This window comes from Tenebrio molitor, chromosome 2, assembly GCF_963966145.1.
Source record: "Tenebrio molitor chromosome 2, icTenMoli1.1, whole genome shotgun sequence".
Classification (NCBI taxonomy): Eukaryota; Metazoa; Arthropoda; class Insecta; order Coleoptera; family Tenebrionidae; genus Tenebrio; species Tenebrio molitor.
The window spans coordinates 17,640,823-17,664,835 of NC_091047.1; the positions used below are offsets into that span (position 1 = coordinate 17,640,823).

The 24,013-nt window shown below is 33.9% G+C and overlaps 1 protein-coding gene across 5 annotated transcripts; it reads right to left on the reverse strand.

Annotated features, from left to right (window-relative positions):
- Nucleotides 1–382: 382 nt before the first annotated feature.
- Nucleotides 383–22,917, reverse strand: LOC138125116 (phospholipid-transporting ATPase ABCA3-like). 5 transcript variants are annotated; one of them, XM_069040396.1, is made up of 24 exons: nt 22,729–22,917; nt 22,232–22,315; nt 12,356–12,672; nt 12,111–12,302; nt 11,787–12,055; nt 11,492–11,732; nt 11,140–11,313; nt 10,893–11,089; nt 10,572–10,806; nt 10,363–10,517; nt 10,158–10,307; nt 9,786–9,996; nt 9,484–9,733; nt 9,373–9,428; nt 9,066–9,184; nt 8,452–8,689; nt 8,100–8,399; nt 7,819–8,046; nt 7,317–7,667; nt 6,531–7,015; nt 6,332–6,479; nt 2,417–2,660; nt 2,181–2,358; nt 383–2,123 (listed from the first exon to the last, which is right to left on the reverse strand). In XM_069040396.1, the coding sequence occupies exons 3-24, from the start codon at nt 12,663–12,665 to the stop codon at nt 1,959–1,961; spliced, it is 4,896 nt and encodes a 1,631-aa protein (XP_068896497.1). In that variant the 5' UTR covers nt 12,666–12,672; nt 22,232–22,315; nt 22,729–22,917; the 3' UTR covers nt 383–1,958. The 5 variants fall into 5 exon arrangements, with proteins under 5 accessions (XP_068896497.1, XP_068896498.1, XP_068896496.1 ...); XM_069040397.1 differs by lacking the exons at nt 22,232–22,315; nt 22,729–22,917 and adding an exon at nt 14,476–14,495; XM_069040395.1 differs by lacking the exons at nt 22,232–22,315; nt 22,729–22,917 and adding an exon at nt 14,148–14,469.
- Nucleotides 22,918–24,013: the final 1,096 nt, after the last annotated feature.

A 24,013-nucleotide genomic window follows, 5' to 3' on the forward strand; every position in this document is an offset into this window, starting at 1 on the left:
GACTTTACTGAAACGCAATTGCCAACACACCCCAACACACTGACTTGTCTGACCAAGCATTAACTACGTACAATGCGTCGTGGTAAAAAAAACGATCACAACGCGAAAAATAATCAGATTTTTGTATTTGGTCGTTCAGCACCTTCCACAACGCGTTGTGACTGTTTTTTTTCGCTCACTAAGTGGTTTCGATGTTTGGGCGTAACAAATCTACGTGGAGCAAATAAAACCAATAAGCGTCATAAGAGGTAGTTAAATTAAGATAAAATAATACGAGCTATCTGTCTTCTGTTTGTTTCTTTCGAAACTATAATTTCAAAGTTGATTAACTTATTTTAAATTTGAATCTCTACAAGGCAAGGAAACAAAATAGATGATAAAATACGTAAAATACATTTTTATTTAAGCAAATAAAAATACTTTAACATGTGGGATAATAAGCCTAAAAGTGTGTTTTCTTGTGGTAATTATAAGTTTGCTTAATAATGCTTAATACACCAGTTAACCTATAAGGTAATAAATAAAAGTAATTGTTACCAATTCCAATTCAATTTCTAAAAAAAGAATAAAAATTCAAACTTTTTTTTAATCAAAATCACATTGTTTTATCACAGACTGAAATATAATTATCCCGGGTGATTTTTAAATTTCACATCTAGACGGCCAGATGTCAAATCCATTATTAGTTATTAGATGTTGGGCGATTCAAAATGATTATGGATAAGTATGGCAACTATGTACGAAAATTTATGTGGCAACTGTGTGGGTGGGGTAGGGTTGACAACTGTATGACATTTCATATTTTTCTTTACCATTGTACACTGAATTGACAATTTTCAAAACTGCGCGACCATGAATTGTCAAAAAAATGTCAACTCTATCCTACCCACACAGTTGCCACATAAATTTTCGTACATAGTTCGCATACTTATCCACGATCATTTTGAATCACCCAATACTATCCTGCGTTCATTTAAATTTATCCTCAAAGTTGGCGTTGGAGAGTCCATTGAGAACACACCACTCGTGTAAAAGCGTAGATTTAAACAGCTGATCTGTGATTGGACATCATTTTTCTGTCACTTCAAAAAATTGCGATGTAAATCACTCTTTATTGTCAACGTGACATTCAAAAGTCAAATTCTGAAATTTATTTTCTGTTCACGTCAATCAACATCGTCGCAAACGGTAAAATTGAGGTTAATAATGTAAAGCGTATTTTACATTTTTTGATGGTATGACAGTGATGCCCGAAATTCAGTGTCTCGAACTGTACGTTCACAATCGAGTCTTCAACGATCAACGCCTACTGTGGGGATAAATTTAAATGAACGGACGATATAATGGATGAAATAATGATGTGAAATTTAAAAGATTACTCCGTATGTTTATTTGGTTTTCATTTGTTATCAATACAACTGCTCGATTCTCAACCATAGAACTAAAAGTTTCTACCGTTGATTACAGCATTTCCTTACTAAGTACAGTTACGGCCACGGAATTTCGTCAGTTATTTTACTGTTAATTCGAAAAAACTTGTGCACCCTAAGCTTTATTGTCATTACGGCTGACATTCAAAATTTTTGTGACAGAAATTCTGTCACGCATAATAAAAATCAAAATGCCACCAGTAACATCCATGTCAAACATCCAATGTGGGGTTAGAAATATATAAAACCTAGTTTACAGCTAATGTCACTTGAATGACAACGACTGACGAAATTCCGTGGCCGTGACTGTACTAAATATTTGTAAGACAAATAGATGTGCAGGACAACATAGCTTAAGCACTGGTTAAAAACAATTTTCCATTTGTTAGGAAAATTTTAAAAGCTTAAGTACCTATAAAATATACAAAAATATGTTTACTCTAATTTATTTTACCACCATTTAACTCAATTATTATCAAATGCAGTTGCATTATTGTATACCTGTACATATTTTTACTCATAGGTAAGTTAGACTTCTTTTTTTTCTGCAACAGATAAGAATATATCCTCTAAGGATATTTCGCTAATTATGTAATCTTCAATATTTGTATGATTACTCTTTAGTTCTTCCAATACACCAAATATTTCACTCAAACGTTTCTCAGTATTCTTCACTTGGAATTCTAAAGACTCCTAAAAAATAATTACATATAAGCAAATTCGTTTTACTAACACAATAGTTTCATTTACCGCATATTCTTCTTGAAGAACGGCATCTAACTTCAAGTTTAAGAAATTTTTTATTACAGCTGTATCACCAGCACCGCTGTTCATCTTAATTATCAGTTTATACCCATTTTGATACTTGGATTTTAGAGAGAGCAGATTTCCTTGATCTTTTATTTCTCCATTTTTCATAATTGCGACTCTGTAAATACGAAATAAAAACACCAAAATCAGCTGTGAGTTTTTAAAGAGCCACTTACTCGTCGCACAAATTTTCACATTCTTCCATACTATGTGAACAAAGCAAAAATGACGTTTCCTGGTTATTCTTAAAATATGAAAATATGTTCCAAAATTTACGGCGGCTGGCTGGATCAACCCCGCTGGTCGGTTCGTCCAGTAAAATGACACTCGGTGATCCCAGAAACGCCAAACAACAGTTAAGCTTTCTCTTGTTTCCGCCGCTATATTCCAAGCATGGTTTGTCTGCGTACTTATTTAAATCTAAAATATTTTTTATATGGTACTCATTTAAAACTGTAATTTAATATTATGGGTTAATCAAGAAGGACTGTTTGAGTTGCCAATACAATTAAGAACACTTTTTTATTCGGCTATTTGCAATACTGCAACCGGATATGTTTTGTTGGTTTATTTGACAGATACAGTCGAATGCAAAAAAAATAGACAAGAAGTTTTCGGCTGCTTGGTCCAGTCTTCCAGTTTTTCGATTTTGGTTGCAAGCTGACTACGACTGTATTCTTGGTTGCCTACCCGAATGCAAAAAAAATGTGAGAAATTTTCGGTATTAGAAAAGCCACATTTATATACAATAACATTTTGAGGAAAAACAATTGTAAAAAACTGTTTGTGTCTACTTTTTTTTGCATTCGACCTCAGTGTCAAGCCGTCAACAACCAGAAGTTATTCCGGTTGTACCATTAAAAAAAAATGTGTATTACCAACTCAAACAGTCCTTCTTGATCACCCCGTAGTGTGATAAGAAACGGTAAAAGGTGGCTATGAAAAACAAAACTTTTGAGAATGTGGGGATTATCTTCAACAACGCTAACAGCTATGATGGTGTAAGCCGTTTGACACGAGACTTATTTCAGTACTCAACAAATGCTTTATTTTGCCCTACAGGCTTTCTGATTCCGAGTTACAAAATAACTTAACATAAATAAACTTAAACAGTTCCAAAATTTCTAAACCAATTAATATTTATCCCCCATCCCTCTCCTCTATCCTTTCCCTCCTCTTCCATATCTCTTTCATCCATCTTATCTCCCTTTCGTCTTCGTTCAGTATTTCTCCCCGTTCCTTTCACTTCCTCTCTCATTTCACCATATCCATTCCACATGTGTTCGATCGTCTCTCTCTCCTCGTAGCATAATACTGCACCTTCTTTCTCTCCTTCCGTCCAATACCTGTTCTCTCTTTCTTCGTTCCCACATCTGAATCTCGCCATCATTTTTCTCTCCCCAGGTACCCCGGAACATTCTCTGTTATGCATCTCTCATACTCCCTGTTGTACCTGGATTCTCTGATTGTCTCCCTTCTCTCTTGCTTGTCCGTGCTTTGTCCCTCTCGCTCAGCTCCACACTCATCCGTCTTCCTTCTGCTCTCATTCTTTCTACTTCTACGCTGGCATACCCGTTCTTCCTGAAGTATTTTCTCTCTCTCTCTCTTTCTCAGACAGTATCCTGCACTCTTTCCTTTCGCCCATTCTGTCCTAGAACTTTGCTGCTCTCTTTCCCGCTTTCACTCTCAGCCTGCTCCTCTTGCAACCTTCCCTCACATGTACCCAAGTGTTTCTCTGTCCACTCCTTGCACCCATCTCAAATATTTCTCTTGCACTCTCTCCACCTCCTCCTGTTCCTTCCATCCCCAGATCTCTGCTCCGTACATCAGTACGCTCTCTAGCATGCTCTCGAACATCATCATTTTCCTCCCGAACTCACCTCCCCACTTTCTCTCTCCTATTCCCCAAACGCATCCAACTACCTTGTTCGCCTTCCTCACTATCTCTCTCACTAGCGCCTTGTCCGTGGCTCTCTCGTTGAAGGTGTAGCCCAAGTACCTAAACTCGCTCACACTTTCTGTCTTGCTTCCTCGCCCACTTCCACTCGTTCTCCTCATTCTTCTTCTTTCTATTGTTCAACACTATCATTTTCGTCTTCTCAACATTCACTTCCAGCTTTTTCTTCCTCACATACTTTCCCAGGTTCTGGAAACATTTCTTTCATCTCTCTCTCACTCTTTGCCACTATCACCATGTCGTCCGCAAACGCCAAGCTCCAAACAATTTAAAAGATTTACGGCAAAGAATTCGCGCTGAAGTGGAACAAATAAACCCTGATATTATTGAGCGCAGTGTACGAAGTGTCGATAAGTGCCAAATGGTTGGCGGGGGACACTTTCAATATTTGCGTTAAATTTTATTGTTAAGTAACCTTAGATATTTCGTTGAGGTCAATAAAAAAATTTACATTAAGAATTAAATTAAATTTTTGAAGTAAAATTTGTCATTTTCTAAAAACATTGTTATGTAAGGTATACCAACTTTTTTTGATTCATCGTATAATTAGTAGGAAGGTCTATAAGAAAGAGAATAAAAAGGTGGGGGTTGCCATTTAAAAAAAATGGCTATGACGTCATTGTGCAATAATGTCACTTAAACAAACTGCACGTCACAGGATGGCATTTTTCGAAATTAAATCTACCTGTCCGAGTGATTTTCTTAAAAAGATCACATAATGCTATTATGAATTTTGTTCCAAACTTTATGTTCACACTGTATATCGTGAACAGCAGGGGACTGAGCTGGCAGCCCTGTCTCACTCCCTTTGTCGTCTCAAACCATTCACCCTCCTTTCCCACCTTCACCTTGCTATTTGTTCTCACGTATATCTCCTCGACCTTCCGCACCAGCCATTCGCTTCCAGTACTAAATTCAGTACAATCGTTGCGCGCCCTGATTCAGTTTAAAATTTAGTACTGAATACAAGGTTGCTGTATGACACGTAGGCCCGGTTGTATAAAGCGATGTCAAGTCGTTGTTAAAGTTAACATACTGTCAAGCGATCTGATTGGAGAATATTTAACATTTTATTTGAATCAGCCAATCAAATGGGCAGATTTCCGACTTGACGCATTGTTAGCTGACACGATGTTAACTAAGCTTTATACAACCGGGCCGTAAGTTCGTAAGTACATGCGCATGCGCTTTCAATGTAAAAAAATCTGTCCAGTGTCAATATTACATAACTTTGCAGCACCGTATTAAGTGAAATATGTATAGGGTGTTTTTTTAAATTTCAACTCAAAATAGGCGTTGAAGAGAGTCGATTGTGAACGCACTACACGGATTACAGATCACGGATCACCTATTAAATCTTACGTTTTTACACGAGTGATGCGTTCACAACGCCTACTTTAATACAAATATGGATTAGCGCAGACGACTATGATATTAATCATGGTAGAAAAAACAGGATCCGAAAAAAAATTGGGCAAGAAATTGGCTAAACAGACGATTAGATGGCAAAGGATTATTATTAAGCCATCTGTCTATAAAAAATGTTTGCGTATGGACAATAATTGGTTTGCATCATTAAAAAAAAAAGATCACTGAAAGGAATCGAACTTTCCACCTCTAGAAAACAGGCACAGCCACACGGCAGCGCTACCTTCAACCATGTCGCTAATGCGCAGGTTTACATCCAAGAAATTAGAACTTGTTCTATTTTCTTGCATCCAAGCTGACTGAATGAGCGCGCGCAGAATTCAGTACTGAAATTAGTCACGTGTCAAACGGCTCTAAGGTTGTGTATGATTAATTCACTCACTATTCTCTTGGTCCCCGTTTCAAAAACAGATTTCTATTTCTATTTTGTGTTCTCGTGTGAAAATCATTTCTTGTACCTTGCGATCGAATAAAATCAGAGTAGGCGAAAATGTTGGTTTGAACCAATCAAAGCATCAAAATAGCACAATCCAGGTAACTCGATTTTTTTTATTCGATCGCACGTTATAGAATTCAAAAGATGAGAGCTTACTCCGTACATTTGCAGAAATTTTGTTTTTTTTATCGCAATTCCTATCTCTTTTTTTTTTGTTGCTCATATTCTAGGTATAATGTTTTAAATACATTGTTTCGTAAAAATGCTTACCAAATTTGTTCAACAAAGCTTTAATGATTTTATCAGCACCTTCGGTAGAATACCCTTTTATATGTGCGAAGACGTACAACAATTCTCTTCCCGTTAGGTAATAATTTAGACAATCCTCTTGTGGACAATAACCGATTTTTTCCGAATACTTAAAAAAATATTATTCTGTTTTCAAAATCACATTTCACGTGTCTCTCACCTCGGCTTTTGAAATCGATGTTGATTTCGATCCTTCGGAAATGGTGATTTGCCCTTTATCAAAAAACAAATATTTCGTCAGCATCCGAAATGTTGTCGATTTTCCTGCACCATTTACTCCTAAGAGCCCAAAGCATTTATTTTTCTCCAAGTGTAGCTTTAAGTTTTTCACTATTTGTTTTCTTCCAAAAGACTTCGTTAAATTTTGAACGCGTAGTGTTTTCGATCCTGTTGGACTTGTTGGTTTCTCATCTTCAGAACTCGAGTTTTCGGCATTTGATGTACGATTGCAATATAACATTATAGTGTCTAGGCTGTACTTCAGATAATGTAACATTTTTTGGTAGAGTTCCGAGTTTAAAAATGACAAGATTATAAAATATAGTGCAAAAGATGATATCGTCATTTCGAAAAGATCCTTTCTTATTCCCAACTTTTCGTTAGAAAAATAATCTTTATAATCCTCACATTTCGCCGATGGTCCTCCTACAAAAACACCAAATATATTATCTTTGTATTAACCATGTCCACCTACTAATATCACAAATTATATGTATTTTTCACGTTTGACGAGCTTTCCTGCTGAAATGCCTTACTTGTGCTATTCGGGGACATCGCAACTACATATTTGGCGATTTTAAAATGAAATAAACTACAAGCAAGCTAAACATTGTTCTTTAAGAGTACATAAAAGTGGAGCGGGTTTCTTTCTAGATTGATCAATCTATTTACTTTTACAATTTTTGTGCCCGCTAGTAGTTTTATAAAAAAATATTCAACTACTCACCACAACATGGATTTGGATCAGTTTCGCAAATATGCTTCTGCTTATTTGGGTCCATGTACTTCCAATTAAAGTTTTCCACGTATTTTCGAGAAAATTTGACGCAGATGTAACTCAGTCCAAACTGAGGGAAGAAAGGTAATAAACAATGTTTTAGGACACTTGCAAGTTTCACGTAGTAGTCATCATAAGAAAATTCCATTACGTTGATAGCAATCGTTGGGGTTAATCCAATAAATATTCCGTACATCAGGAATGATGTGAATCCACCACTTAATGTTTTTCTGTAGCTAAATATGTAAACAAGAGGTAAAGAACCAATGACGTAACACAAGAATATGGCGAAAAAAGTCCCTGCAATAACTGAAATTAGTTTTCGTTGGCCTACAGTTATTCAACTAAGATTCCCAGTAAAGCACATTTAAATGATGAACAAAATTGTCATTTCCGAACAGCTTTGGCCATCTTAGTTCAATAACTGCAAATTCTAAATAAATCGACATACAAATTTCGCTGCTCTTGAAAACCACGGATTCGTAGGCTAACACGTCCATTAAACTTATCGATGCAAACAGTAGTAAAATTATTAAAATGGCGGAAATATAATCATAGAGTATATTTGCGAACCAGTAGACATATATTCTTACTCCTGCGAAAGTCTGAATATGTATAAAATCAGTCGACGTTTCCAAATTCGGGAATATAATGAAATTACTCATGAAGAAAAGCATACCTGCAAATTAACGTTACATTACGCTGAAATAAAACAATAATGTCTTTATTTACTTAGAGGGATCAGAATTAACCAGGTGCTTGTAACATTTATCACCGACAACTCTGAAGGTGAAAATTCTGTATAAAGTGGCTTTAGCGGGGTGTTTCTAATAGTAATTGAAAAACTTTCGTTAAATAAATCCTTTACGATTGCGTTCATTGCGAGGTTGATGGAAATCGGTATACCATGCAACGCGGTTTGCGAATACATGGAATTAATGAAAATTGTACCATCGCTATGATTAAATTCTGTAGCAGCGATCATATGTTGCTTATAAAACGCTATATTATCGATGCCCGCGGCTATTATCCCTGCAATCCAAAAGTTGAGCGTCGTGCGAGCTCATTAAAATCGTAAATCTACCTTGAGCCACATTTTCCACAAGAACGGGGCTTCCCCCTTCGCGAAGTACAGCTTCACTATAGAATTCTCTCAATTTAAGTACCGTCGTTTCTGAAGATTTTTTTCCACCATAATATACTTTTGTTTTGCCGTAGACGTGTAAATTTAGATTTAACTGCGGATCCTCGTTGTTGTTATAAACGTTACCTGCCATGCCCAACCACATGGCCAACAAGAACATCGAAATTGTCACAAAAATCTGAAATTATATTTCACATAACAACTGTTGTCCCTAATTATCTTAGGCGCCCGGTTGTAAAACTTAGTTAACATCGTGTCAGCTAACAACGCGCTAAGTCGGAAATGCGCCCATTTCATTGGCTGATTCAAATCCAATAATAAATATCCCCCAATCAGATTGCTTGACATTATGTTAACTTTAACAACGAACTTGACATCGCTTTATATGTACATACATACAACCGGGCCGTAAACAATGTAGATATGTATTTGAATTTGACTTTAACCTGAATCACAAACATAACTTGCATAACTAAATTTTGGAAAATTTGCACTATGAAGTACAACACGTGGTCAACAATATTATTCTAAACATTTTAGTGAAAAATACTCACCCCCGGAATGTACCAGTAAAATTTCCTTTTCATAAAATAAAATCGTTTTTTCATCAGCGACGTAAAAATATTATATGTACGATGGGAACTTTGCAATTGCGAATTCGTTTTGCCAAAGTCTAAAAAAAAAAATATAAAATACCTATATTATTGATGCATACAATTTTGACACTATGAATTCATTACTGTAAAATGAGTACATGTACACAACTAAAAGCCGTCTCTACACAGTATTTTGTTACGACTGTTAGGAATGACCGATGACCTAAGCTGACGCAAAATTTCTAATGCAATAAAACAAGCTTACCATTCTCGTTCGTTCCATCTACTTCTTCGTTCTTTCCATCGATTTCATCTTTAGCTCTAAAAATATAATACGATTATAAAAATTTGTTTCTAAAGTACTTGTTTATTTTACTTTAAAAATACATCATTAAGTGTTGTTATGTTTAGACCTATCGAAACAATTTTCCATTGGTCTTTATTTTTCTCTAACAATTCAAAAACGCTTTTGTATTTTGGCTTCTCGCTCAGTGGCAACAAATACACAACGGTATCACTATTTTCCCGCAACAACTCTGCTCCCGGCACTTGCTTCTTAATTTCACTTGATATTAAGTCAAGATACTCCTTAGAAGCAAGCATTAAAGACAAGTGGTAGCCAGTATCTTAAAACAAATTCATGAATTTTGTGTATACAAAAAAAAATAATTAAATTACTGTATCTAATTTTCAAGTGCATGGGAGTGTCGTAGCACTGCAAGGAACCGTGAGCCATAATAGCTATGCGATCCCCTAATATGTCCGCTTCTTCCATAAAGTGGGTGCTTATTAAAATGGTTTTGGTCTTTCTGCATTCTAAAAGCAAATTCCAAATTTTCCTACGGGATTCAGGATCCATACCTGATGTAGGTTCATCCAAAATTAGTACCTTAAAATAATTATTTAAAAATCAAACAAGTGAGACTCAGCTCTTCAACAAAAATAGAAATAAAACGCCTTTACAAACTTCATTACAAAACAAATGTACCAATAAAGTCTGTTGTATATTGCTACAACCGATACCTCCAAAAATTCGTTCATGACACTCACTTTAGAATCACCGATCAACGCCATTCCGAGACACAACTTCCGTTTCATTCCTCCCGATAAAGTACAAGCCATACTGCTTGCTTTTTCATCAAGATCAAGCTTCACTAACAAGTCTTCTACTTCGCGATCAATATTGTCTGACCCTTTCAACTGAAAAAAATTAAAAGTAAGTTCACAAATTTGTACTATATACAATATGTCATACCATTGCAAAAAACTTTAAATGTTCGCGAACTGTTAAATCCAGAAACAGCAAATTGTGTTGAGGACACAGTCCTGTGTCTTTCCTGACTTCGTCCGTTTCTTTTTTAATGTCCTTCCCATTTATTATAACAGTACCGTCAGTGGCGTTAATCATACCTTTACAATTGAAACATTAAAATTTACACCTTTTACACAAGATAAATTACGTACCAGTTAAAATTGACATTGTGGTCGTTTTCCCAGCTCCATTATGGCCTAGTAATACCGTTATTTCATATTCATAAATTTTCATGCTCAAATTGTCGACAGCAACAGTATTACTATATTTTTTACGCAATTTATGAATCTGTATACAAACTTTTTTCTGTATTTCAGTTTCTTCGTTTAATAACGAATTTCCTGGTGTAACATCTGACTGTCTAAATATCTTACTGATCCACTGAAACTTATTATAAAAGTAAATACAATAAAACACTAAATATATACAAAGTTAACTGTTTCCACGAGAATTTAAATAATAATTTAACTTACTCTCTTAACATTTGGTAAAAAGAAATTGTACGGTTTCGCAATTCCGTATTCCCCTGGTTTGACGTTTTCAATGTACAAAGTGAGCAACATGAATATTATAGCATCAAAAATCAACATTAGAAGTACGTTTCCCATTGTTATTTCATCTTCTCCACCACTTCCGGATTGAAACATATTGTTCCATTGGATACCAGTTTCTAAATGTTATCAAATAGTTATTACATTATAAAGATTAGTAACAAATTACCTCTCATCTCATACACTGATACTGCAGAATATCCATATTGAAGAGCCATATTAGGGAATAGTGCAAACATAATTTTATATTTCCATTGTAAATTATCATATGAGGTTACTAGCGTTTGTGGTATAAAGTAAGAAAAAATCCAAAATAAAATTCCAACCACAGTTGCTATTGAGGCTACAATAAAAAATATTATTGGCGTTAATATGTACACAATTAGACAATTACACAAAACAATAAGTTTGTTACAAATTTTTGAAAACGAATAATCTAATAAGCACTGTTTAACTCTTCTGTTAAAAGAGCTATTGAACTTTTTAGATTTGTTTTTCTTGTGGGGGATACTTGAACTTACGTTTATTCATAACGGTGGCGATCAAAAAACAGAACGTTATGGCTGCCATACAGTAGAAAAAGAGAAATAGAAATAAGATGACGCCATTTGAGAACTCGATTGGTGGATAAGCAACACCCCAAAAAGGTACCTTCATCAAAATTATTACCACCACAATTGAGAAAAGATTAGTTAGCAGAGCATGGATAAACCACCCCAGCCATAACATCCACGATTTCATTCCAACCATTTTTAAAAATTCCTTAAATAACAACATAATTGATGACCAATCCATAAATTAACGTGTTAATATAACCTTTGTTCCTGAACATTTATCTTCTCCTACACGTTGAAGTACAGCGGGACATAAAAATATGAAACTAAAAATAGTGATTAATGGTAGAAAATATATGAACAATTGGTTCAATCCTGAGTCCAACGTATGTGGTGGATCTGGAAATTGCTGAATGGAAAAAATCATATTTTTGTATTTGTTGTCGTTCTTTGATAGATGTGTTTCTATAAATGCCTGATCTATAGCAATCTGAAGTGCGGCGAAACCCTTAACAACATACTTTGATGCTCCTAGAACAAAGATTTCTTTATTTATATAATAATATAATGACATAGTAAGACATACTAGGGTCGTCTTCAATGATCATAGGCATAAAAAGCTTGTCTGTATTCCACGTAAAGTATTTATCGTACATCCCGATTTCATAATTCAGTCTTATTGAATCATTTCCGATAAAATTAATTGCAGCAATGGCAGCAGTATTATTCTTTCCAAATTGTCGCAAGAGATCCTCCTTTGATGTAAACTCTCTGATTGCTGTTGGTAAAATTTTTAGTTGCTTGAAATCACAAAGTATATAATAAAAATACCTTCGCCTGGTATTTGAAACTTGTCTTGAACTCTTTGTATTATGCTCTCGGTGAAGTCGGTGTATGGAGAGTACCATAAACTTATTTCCCCAACTCCCAAATGAGCAAAAATCTCGTCTATTTCACTTTTTTCGTGATAAGTAGGGTCTCTTATTTCTATTTTATTCAGGCCGCTTATTTTGGATCTGCCGTAAGCAATTAAAGTGAACAACAAAATCGGTATTAAAATTTCTGTCAGCGTTAACAGCCAGTGCCTTTTCCGTATAAGTAAATTTTTCCATAATATTAACTTCAACTCTCGCCACATCATGAATCTCCTAAAATTGATGAATCTTTTAACAAAATAGTATGTTTTAAGTATCATTCTTCACAAGAAAAAATAAACAATTCGGATTAATTATAACACAAATCTAATTTTACATAAGTCAAATGTAAGCTGCATAAAATAAATTTTAGAATGTATGCAAATAAATTACTCATACTTGTCACATTGGGGTGTTGTATATGTCAAATAACATTATTTGCTCCATGGCCCTCCTAAATCGAAAGTGACAGTCTCTTTCAATCTAGGAGGCCATGATTTGCTCCAGTAGGCTTTTAATGTTCAAATTTTAAAGTTGCGTATTTTCAAACGTCATTGTCTAAGTGAATGGTTGTTATGTTATTGATGCAATGGAATTACAAATACAAAAAATTGGGTTGCGCTGTTGAGAACTTTTCTAGTAATTCTTAAGTCCATAAAGTATTGGCAATGATATGGGGGTAATCTAAGAACTTCATGTCTCTGGTCATTTAAAATTTTGTCTATAACATACTGTTTTTGGTCATTTCTTTTGAAAGGTGTTTAACTGATTTTTGGTATAATTTGCTTCAAAATGTATATGGTGATTTATCAACCATTCTTACATTTTTGCCTTTGGGGAAGACGACGTGGGTAGTTTTGCCAATTGCATTAAGTGATATGGTGCATTGTCCATTATCACAACACACTTATATGGTACTACCTATTACGATCATTAAATTTTGGGCATTATTCTTCTGCCACATAAAAAAAATACTCTAAACCATGCTTTATTGAAATTGTCACATGAATGATGAAATTGTTGTCAAATTTGTCAGTATGCCACCCATTTAAAATATTAAGTTTTTAATTTTTATTTATTTATTTTGTCTGATTTTTAAAACTTCTTGAATGTTTTCTCGATAAATCTGACATTCACATTTTCAAAATTGACACAACAATCAAAATTGAGGTTATTTACACATAAGGGTCGTTTTGGAATGTATGACAGCACGATGACACTAGTGTCCAAAATTTATTGATCGCGACCGTACCTAGTTTTGCTAAACCAGAAATCAATTGATTAATAACATAATAATAATAAGTCTGGCAATACTGTACACATTTAGCACGGTGCGCGAAGCGATAAGCAGTTTGGGCGACGTAAACTGGTACAAGATTACCCAATCTACTGTTTCCTCGCTCTCACTTGTTTGTTTTTAAAAACTTCTTTTGTCAATAAACCGTTGCTTCGCATCACATATAACCTAATTTTCGGCGATGTGTCAAATTCACGTCACAACTCCGGTTATATTTATTTTGGTTTTTTTTTTTGGATGACTACAAAAAGATTTATTTTATTATTATTATTATACAACAAATTTAGCCAACAGGGAGGCAAAAAAGTCACCATAGTTTTATTGCCAACTCAAACAGTAATTGTTGCTCATGCAGTATAATTAATTACTGACCTTGTTTAATGAAAACAAAAAATGTTGGAACATTACCTACCTGGGTTCACGCATTTTTTGGCAAGTAGGTATACGTAAAAATGTTTTCCAGTTAGGCAAATATTAAGGACACTAATGCAATGCATTTAATATCTCTAGCAAATTCCACAACAGGTATCATAACGACAGGTATGGAACAAACACGAAAACAATTACTTTGATCTAGTGGTATGTCACAACAAAACACACTTTTACAGATTACCGACAATGCTGTGTACTTGTAGTAAGATAAATATCCAATATTTTGGCAACACAGAAACCAAAATGGTTGTTTTTTGCTCTTATTCGTTGAATTAAATAAATCGGATGACACCACACAAGATACCTACGGAAAACAACTGTCAGATTACTCAGATTGTCACTGTCAAGCACAGACTGTCAAGTGTCACTCCGTCACAGTCTCAGAAGTCAGAACAGAACACTAGGAACTCCATGTCATGATGTTACGAAGCCATAACCAACAGATGCCACCACTTAGATGCCAATAACATGGCCTACTAAATCTGAACTGCGCTTCGCTTTTACGGCCGTAACAAACTAGCTGAATGATTGATTCGGCTAACCTCAAAAAAAATCTACCCTTAACTAGCGCCATCTCTTTAAAGATATTAAACTACAAATCAACTAAATTGCTACAATAATTTAAATTTCCTTGAATTTCATCAAGGTTGAAGTACTAACAGGGGAAAATATTGCGTTGCATGTGGAGAAAATAACAACGGTTATTTTCAAATTCCCAACAACCTCCAAACCAAATCCAAAATTGATAAAATCAAAGATAAAAGCTATTATAAAATTTTGTGGTATAACAGCATAACAGACCAGACATTATTATTTTAAATAAACAACAAAAGCAAACATATCTTCTAGATATACTTAGCTGTTCCAAATTCACACAATATAACAAAGACATATAACACAAAAATTAATAAATATCGCGCGTTCAAATGAAATCCTGGGCTGAGTAGGCGTTGGAAAAATTAAACCGTTTAGAACAGTGTAAAGTTTGAATTTCCCGCCGTTTGACACGAATGACAAATGATTATGTTTAATCGGGACATAACATAACATGTTTGTTTTCAGCAAAGGGTGCCGATAGATATTTGCTTCGAGAATAGGATTCGTTAAGTTACTCTTAGTGATGGATAAATGACCGGTCATTTATTTTTGGTCAAAGTTGACCGGTCCTTGATCGGTCAATTACCAGTCATTATTGGTCAAAAAGTAGGAACTAGTTAATAAACATCACAAAATGATTCTTTCAATGTCAAGGATTATTTTAATACCAAATAATGGTTCTTAATTCCATTTTTTATAAGATTTATTGATCGATAAATTATTGTCCTAAAATTGTGTAAGTGAGGTTAAGTTTGAATTGTTTGAAATTATACTTTGTTTTTTCTTTAACATATTTGCTTGAATTTGAACTTTTTGTTAATTTGAAACGCTTAAAACTTTCAACACAACTGTGTGTGTGTATTTTCAGTTTTTTAGTTTCTTTTAAAATAGTTAAACATTCGTTTAGAATTTAAAAAAGTAGGTAAGTATTTTATGAAAATAAAAATATATTGTATGTCGTGTTAAGAAGACACAAAAACGAATGAAAAACAAAAACCACTTCTTCCTAATAGATAAAAAGCTTAATAATCGTTTTCCACAATGATCTTTATTAAAGTTTTAGATGTTTCATTGTCATAATTTACATATTTATTGTCATAATCCATTTCTTCATTGTCAGCAGCTAAAGTCCATTCATTTTGTATTGAACTTTTCAAGGTCAAATAATTTTATTTTTTGGCTTTGTAATTATGTTTTGTATATAGTGACATGCAGGTAAACACCGTAAACGTTGAATTGAGCATTGCTAAATCACATTATGTTGGTTATATGCATGTCACTATATACCATTCACGATGTTTTGGCATAAGGGGAGGCCATGGAAAAAGTGCATTTAAGTTGGCAGTAAAGCTGTCTGTTGAATCAGGTTATGTTTTTCTAAGTTTGAGGTTATAAACTGCGTCATTGTCTAGTGCATTGTTGTCAGTTTTACTAGTTTACAATAGAACAATACTCACATATTTTTAATCCATTTTAACAAAACAGGAAACTGACTTGAACAGACTACAGAATAGTAGGGACCGGAACCGAAAGAAAAAGTGGTTCCTGTTAATTTATGCACTACTTAGATAACCTATCTATACAGTGTCTTAACCAACCAATTAGTAACTTCTCAATGAATTTTTCATTTTAACCAAAACGTTCCTAGAACTAGATTGTATAAAATTTTGTACCTACTTATTAAGCCTTACGTTATTCGATTCTTTCTGCAAAATATTTACACACCCATCGTCCATGACAAAAAAGAACAAAACTATTCAACTTCCATAATTTCATTAGAAAATTCTGAATCATCATTACCTGCATCAAAATCCCAATCAAATTCCGAGTCAGATTCTCCTAATGAAATTATTAAAGGAAGAACGTTTTCAAATGAAAGATTTCCAATTAATTTTGCCCAATCTTCCGAAATAAGTTCTTCACAATATCTACAAAAATGTTGGCAAATTTCAGGAGTACATTTCAAAATAGACTCAAGCCATAAATTCACAACTCTATCGCGAAGTTATAATAGGTCTTACAAATCTCCTATGCCATTTCAATTGGGTCGTTGTTTCTTCCTTCACTATCCGTGCTACATATTTATCTTGTACTCACCTACGATTCAATTTATACATAAAAAGAACTTGACTTCACTGTAACTTACTGAAAATATGTTCTGCAGTCTAATACAAACACCATCAATACGTATTAATGTCGCTTAATTATGATTACGGTAAATTCGGCAACATGTTACGTTCATCTTGATAGGTCCGCATGTCAGGCATTTTAGTGACAGCAGAAATGACAGAAATCAAACATGTATCCAACGTTAAAAAATGAAATCATAGCCTCCCCTTATGCCAAAACATCGTGAATGGCATATATTTACAAAACATAATTACAGTGCCAAAATTTAAATTATTTGACCTTGAAAAGTTCAATACAAAATGAATGGACTTTACGTAAATGAAATCAGACGACCCAACATAACCTCATCTCATCAGTCAAACAGTCATCATATCCTATAATCTTCAACATTATAAGCGGGAAATTTAAATTTTAAAAATGACTGGTCAAATTCGTCAAGTCATTGACAATTATTGACCGGTCAAATGGGTCATTGACTAAGTCAATTACCGGACCTCACAACACTAGTTACTCTATTTTTAATGTAAAACATTGCAAAGAAAGAAAAAAAGAAACTCTTTTTGGGCTCTAAATTTTAGGTTAGCTGTCAACATGCTCCAAATAATCTACGCTTTAAAAAAGCACAACAATTGACGGTTTCCAACGCCTCCCCAGCTCAGGATTTCATTTGAACGCCCGATATTTAGAACTCTCCGTTGCTATGAGAAATCTTTGGTGTTTAGAAAAAATTTCGATTTTATCACTTATAATTTCAGCAACGGGAATAGTAGTACCTACCGCAATCTCTTTTTAAAAATTTAAAAATTTTGGACTTAGAGAACACATTGGTGGTTGAAATTCAAAAAGTTATATTATTATTCTCATGTCATATCGTGAGGAAATTCCTTAACATTGACACAGAACATAAAACACAAAAAAGTCAAAATGTGGAGGCGAGCGGAGTCGGCCAGTTGGGCCAACCTACCTGCGTCGAGTAATGTCAAGTAAACGGTCAACTTAATCCCATGGGCCTGTTGGGCCAAGTTTGTAGGTAATTAGTTGTTCTCAATAAAAAAAAATTATTCCTAATTTCTTTGAAACTGGTGTAACAAAAATTATATGGGGTATCCTCAAAGATTAACGTACAAAGAAGTGTTTATCGTATCCCACCTCCACCCGGCGGCACGGCAATTTTGCCGGAGTACATACACTATTACGGATATTACTATCAAGTAATAGTGCAGTGCTTATCAACATAATTACCGGCGTCTCGCCTCCGCATTTTGACTTTGTTGTGTATTATGTTCTGTGTCAATGTTAAGGAACTTCCTCACGATGTGACATGAGTATAATAATATACCTTTTTGAATTTCAACTACCAATTTGTTATCTAAATCCAGAATTTTTAAATTTTTAAAAAGAGATTGCGGTACTATTCCCGTTGCTGAAATTACAAGTGGTAAAATCGAAATTTTTTCTAAACACCAAAGATTTCTCATAGCAACCGAGAGCTCTAAATATTTATTAATTTTTGTGTTATATGTCTGTGTTATATTATGTGAATTTGGAACAGTTATATCTAAAAGATATGCTTGCTTTTGTTGTTTATTTAAAATTATAATGTCTGGTCTGTTATGCTTATTATTTATTATTAGGAAATATAGATGTGGTAATTTACATAGATACATAGTACAGTTTATACACTTGGAGCATATTTGTAAGATATACATTTTACAAAATCTAATCTACTCATGCGATTTTCATTTCGCTCTTTTATTTTTTCTAAAACAAAATTTTGCCTTTGTTTCACTTGCGGTCGTAACTTTTTAACAAACTTATTACTCTTATTAGCCGTATTAATTTTTACGTAAGTGCTTATTCACAATGGACATAAGCTTGACATAAGGCATAAGAAATTCATGATACATGCAGTGGATATACTATTAATTTTTACGTAACTTATGAGAATTATTTTCCAATTGCCCAAATTTACAAATTATTCTTAGGTATCTCTCTATCTCTTATGTATTTCTTATGTCTTATGTCCATTGTGAATAAGCACTAAGTGTCGGCTTGAAAATTTAGTAATATTTCCGTAAACTGGTAAATGTTTGGATGAGCCTTGTAAAAGTTGGTACCTACTAAAATACGAATGAAACGATTCACAAGCATTTGTGGTTCTGCTTAACGATGCTGTCTCACTAGCCCATATACGGCAGGAACAAAGCATCTTGGCTGATATAATTTTCTACTAAATAGTTTTGAACTCTATCATCATACACTAATGATTCAACAAGGTCAAATGCAAATGAATCGCCTACTTCACTAGGGTTTAAAAATTGAAGTCCAAAAAAATATTTTCCAATATCTGAATTACTTTTGTACCCGGCAGTTAAACCTAACGATTGAATTTTTGATATTTAGATAATTACAATATGTGATTTTACAATCTTTTGGCTAAGACTGTACGTGAAAGGAAACTGAAGAAAACTAAATTTCAAGGTGAAAATAAATACGATTTCATTGCATTTCTGTTACCGTACAAATAACTGAAAAATGAAGAAATTGTCAAAGAAAAAAACTTCACCGACGACTAATTTTAAAAGGAAGCAAAATTGGAATTACGACCCTGTTTCTTGATTCAGTTCAAGACGATTCAAGACTTGTATTTACCTGCGGATCATTGGTGTTCGGTTTCTTACCACTTTTACGACAACCTTCGTTATAAGGGGACTCACCTTTTCCAATAATTGTCGGTGACAGGGTTCTTAATCCCCTGGCTGGGCATATTTGGCCCAACTCCGACTCTGAGATTAGGGACGGCCCGTAGCGTTGGCCCAACTGGTCTACGCCCGAGGCGAGACGCCGGTAATTATGTTGATAAGCACTGGCACTATTACTTGATAGTATTATCCGTAATAGTGTATGTACTCCGACAAAATTGCCGTGCCGCCGGGTGGTGGAGGGTTAAGTTATATTATAATCGAAAATAATGAGCTCACAGCTATGTTGCTAATGTATGGGCAATGTTATCAATATCATTATCACATTATCAGAATGCAGCTGCGGCGTCCAGAGAGTACGCAGAGCGATTTCCGGAAAGACACCATCCTGGGCCACGTCAGTTATTAATCTAGTAATCTAGCAAATCTACAGCGAAGAAATAGACAGGACCGGACTCAAAATTTTAGAAAATATTAAAAATATACAATCAATTATCTCCGTTAATACAAACATTTTACTAAGAAGATTTAGGCTAAAATTCTTAAGAATAATGTACAGTACCTCGTGTTACAAGGAACGCCTCAACTTCGAAAACACCCTGTGTATAATCATTATTAATAGTATAGTATACTACAGTATTATAGTACACAAAATATTTGATTTGATCATTTGCAAAATTTACTAACAATAAACTTTGACGTTTTTTGGACTAAACATTTCGTTAAAATGCATTTTTCGTCGATTGTATTTCAGCCCCTATGAAATTTACAAGCAAAATATAAATACAAAAAAGTTACCAAATTTTATCCTTTACAACTTTTATTTGATCATTTTTCTCACATAATAATCAACACTTATCGAGTTATTCTGTGGAAACATGTTTTTTGCACGTTTCATTCAAGATGGTGGCTCGCACTCACTGTCCCCAAGGTCGAAAACTTCTATTTTTCATCAGGGTTACTACTCAAACTAAACAACCTTTTGTAAGGCAACGGCCATTTTTATCCCCCACTGACTGGACTAAACGTCTTCCCAGCCCAGGATTTCATTTCAACGCCCTATAGCACAGCCATCTCTACTTACAAGCCGTGAAGTTATTTTTTTTTAATTTCATATAGTAATGTAATGAATAAAGGATGGATAAAAGGGAAACGTATAAAAATAGTAGTTTATTTAACGAATTTGCGTGTAAATTGGACCTTTTTTGGCATGAGTGGGCCAGTTTAAAAAGCGAGTGAAACGCGTTTTAAAGGCCCACGAGTGCCAAAAATGGTCCAAAATAATCACACGAACGAGTTGAATACAACGTTTTTTTGTTCGACTAGCCTCTTAAAGGCTCAAAATTCGCTTAAAATCTTCAAAATTAGCTTGACGTTTCGTTTTAACAAGTTGTGACATTTATCAAAATCCGTTCACACAAGAGAAAATTCTCAAATTCTGACAGTGTCGAACAAAAAACATTATTAAGATTTCAACGATTTTAATACGTAGTACATATTCGCTAATTATTCAAAGTGGTAAGTTTTTTCTTTGTACTACGTTTTTCATGTTGACAAGCATTATTTTTATTTTTACTATAATTGTTTAACACTATACAGGGTGTTTCTGAAATAGGTGCATTAATTTTAACTGGTAATAGAACTCATCAAAAGGAACAACTTTTCTCTCTGCCATTTTGGCGAAAAACGTTGCGTAATGGCTTAAAAAACTAGGAAAGATTTTCCTAAAACCGTTCATATCTCCAAAACTAACCTACCTAAAAACGTGAAACAACCAGATTCTTACGAAGTGGATTTTTTGCTATACGGGTAGATTTATTTGAATTTCGATTTCGGCGTTAAAACACGTTTTCTGGATGAAAATGGATGTTTTTTTCATATTAGCGCTGATCTGAATTAGCCATTGCAGTATTTAGTGGCGTAGGGCTATTTTAGTGAAAAATCTCTCCAATTTTTTTTTGGAATTGAACATCGTTTTTCGGCAAAATGGTAAATAGAAAAGTTGTTCCTTTTGACGAGTTCTATTACCAGTTAAATTTAATGCACCTATTTCAGAAACACCCTGTATTGCTCATAATTAATGCCGCAAGGACGTGTATTTTTTCACATGGTGTTCCACATTCGCATACAACACTAAAATAAATCAACATAAAGGTTATCTGATTTTATACTTTTAATTGCTAACGTGGTTAATACTCGTACTTTTTGATGATTCTTTTTGCTCAAGAATTGTTAAATACTTCTTCAGCACCAATTTATCTCACTGTTTTTGATTCAAACTCGCAAAAACACTATCTAACAAACGTGGACTGATGAAGGAATAGACCCACACGCGACGTTGCCAGATTTCTAACTTCACGGCTTATAAGTAGAGATGGCTGTGCCTATAGTCATGTCAACAAATGTTCATCATGAGCACACTTCGCGCTTTTTTATTATTCCAAATAATTGAGTTATTACTTATTATCAACCGTTAATCAGAAAGATTAATCATTTAGGATAATGTTATTAACTTGAAGGTAAATACCTTATAAATTTTGCAATTGTATTGTGACAGAACATGACGATATAAATAGGAAGTTTACAAGATTATTGTCAGAAAAATACTTAAAAGACAATAGATCATTTCGCTTACCGTATCTAACATCAATTTTACCAGTTAATTACTCAAGTATTTTCTTCTCAAGCCGTTGTAAATATTTTGAACAGATGTACTTGACTGGAACAAAAAAGAAAAAATAAATACAATAATAAAAAATGGCATCAGAGTTAACACACAATATACATTCTAGCTGGCTAGATGTGAAATTTAAAAAAATCATCCGGTACTTGATCATTCAGAATCAGTTACAACACTTTGCTTCCTAACATAAAGCAGGCTGATAAACTAGTAGATAATCTAAACAAATACAAAACATTTTATTTGATTTCAACAATTTTTGAATTTGTCACTGAACCGTATTTTATGCATTCTATAAATTGAAAGATAAAAGAAATCGACTGATAATCCAAGAGATGTTATCCATTATTCAACTTTACTGAAGATATTAAATGACAGAATGAATAATGCAAATTCTTCTAAAAGTCAATTTCAAAAATTATGCGTCTTTTAACAAATTTAATTTTACTTACTTCAATGGACATGAGTCGTAGAAGAACAATTACTTGATGATAATAGCACATTTAATGTTTCACAATCACTAATAATGTATTTAGGTAGGTATATCAAATATCAGGTATAATAACGTAGAACCACAAAGTCAAAACAGGAAAGCAATGACAACCGTTCTGGATTCACTGTCGATTCACATTAAATCTCTATAATTTAAAACAAAATAAACAAGTTATTCGTGGGACCGATAAGAAAAAATCTTATCTGCCGATAATGAACGCATAATATAAGTATTTTATAAAGCTTGTTTGACACGATGCTAAATTTTGTAGAAAATTTGTTAGAAAATGAAAGAGACCCTCGATCAGGACCAATGAACGATCAGGATCATAGTCTGTCTTTGTCAGATCCTGATCGTTCATTGGTCCTCTCTCATTTTCTAACAAATTTTCTACAAAATTTAGCATCGTGTCATACAGCCTTAAGAGGGAATTAATAGAAAATTACTCTTACCAACTAATTTGGAACTATTTCTGACTTGTTACAGTAGTTCTTCCTCTATAGAAGTTAAAGAAGATTTTTATTACATTTTTATTTTATTGTCGTTCTTTTTTTTGGAGATATGATGATATGACGTCTAAAAGATTTTGTTTAGAGAACTATGTATGTAGAGTCCATTCCTTCTTGGATGAATTTAGAAACTTATTCTCTGTAAACGAATATCTTGTCGTCAAGACATGATCTTATAGTTCACCTTGCCCTCCTGCTTAAAACTATTGTCTTCTTTTTTTTTTGGTACTATTGGGGACAAAATAACGAGCGATCAAATTAATTTGTAATCGAGTTATCCATGAATTCGAAGTCGTATGTCGTTACTTGAACTCCACGCTCCAATAAATATAGCTTGAAACACAAGTTAGATCTCAATATATCATCGCAAAAGACATACGAATTCAAATCCATGGATGATTCGATTACAAATTAATTTGATCGCTCTATACTTTGGTCATCGTTTTTCTGTCACTTCAAAAAAAAAATTATGTAAACCAAGCATTAACGTCAAGTCAACATCGATGACAATTTCGAATTATGTACTTTTCTCTTGTCAAAAATGTGGCACCTTCCACCGTTCAAAAATTTAGAATTGTCTCCCTCGCTTCTGAGGGATTGTCCATGAGCCAAATTGCCTTGTGGAAACCTTTTTAAGTTTTCCTCCTTGGAGTGTCTCATTCAGTGTTCCATTTTTTGATATTTAACATTTTGCAACATTTGTTATTTATAACGAAATCGAAAAAAGAAAAGTAT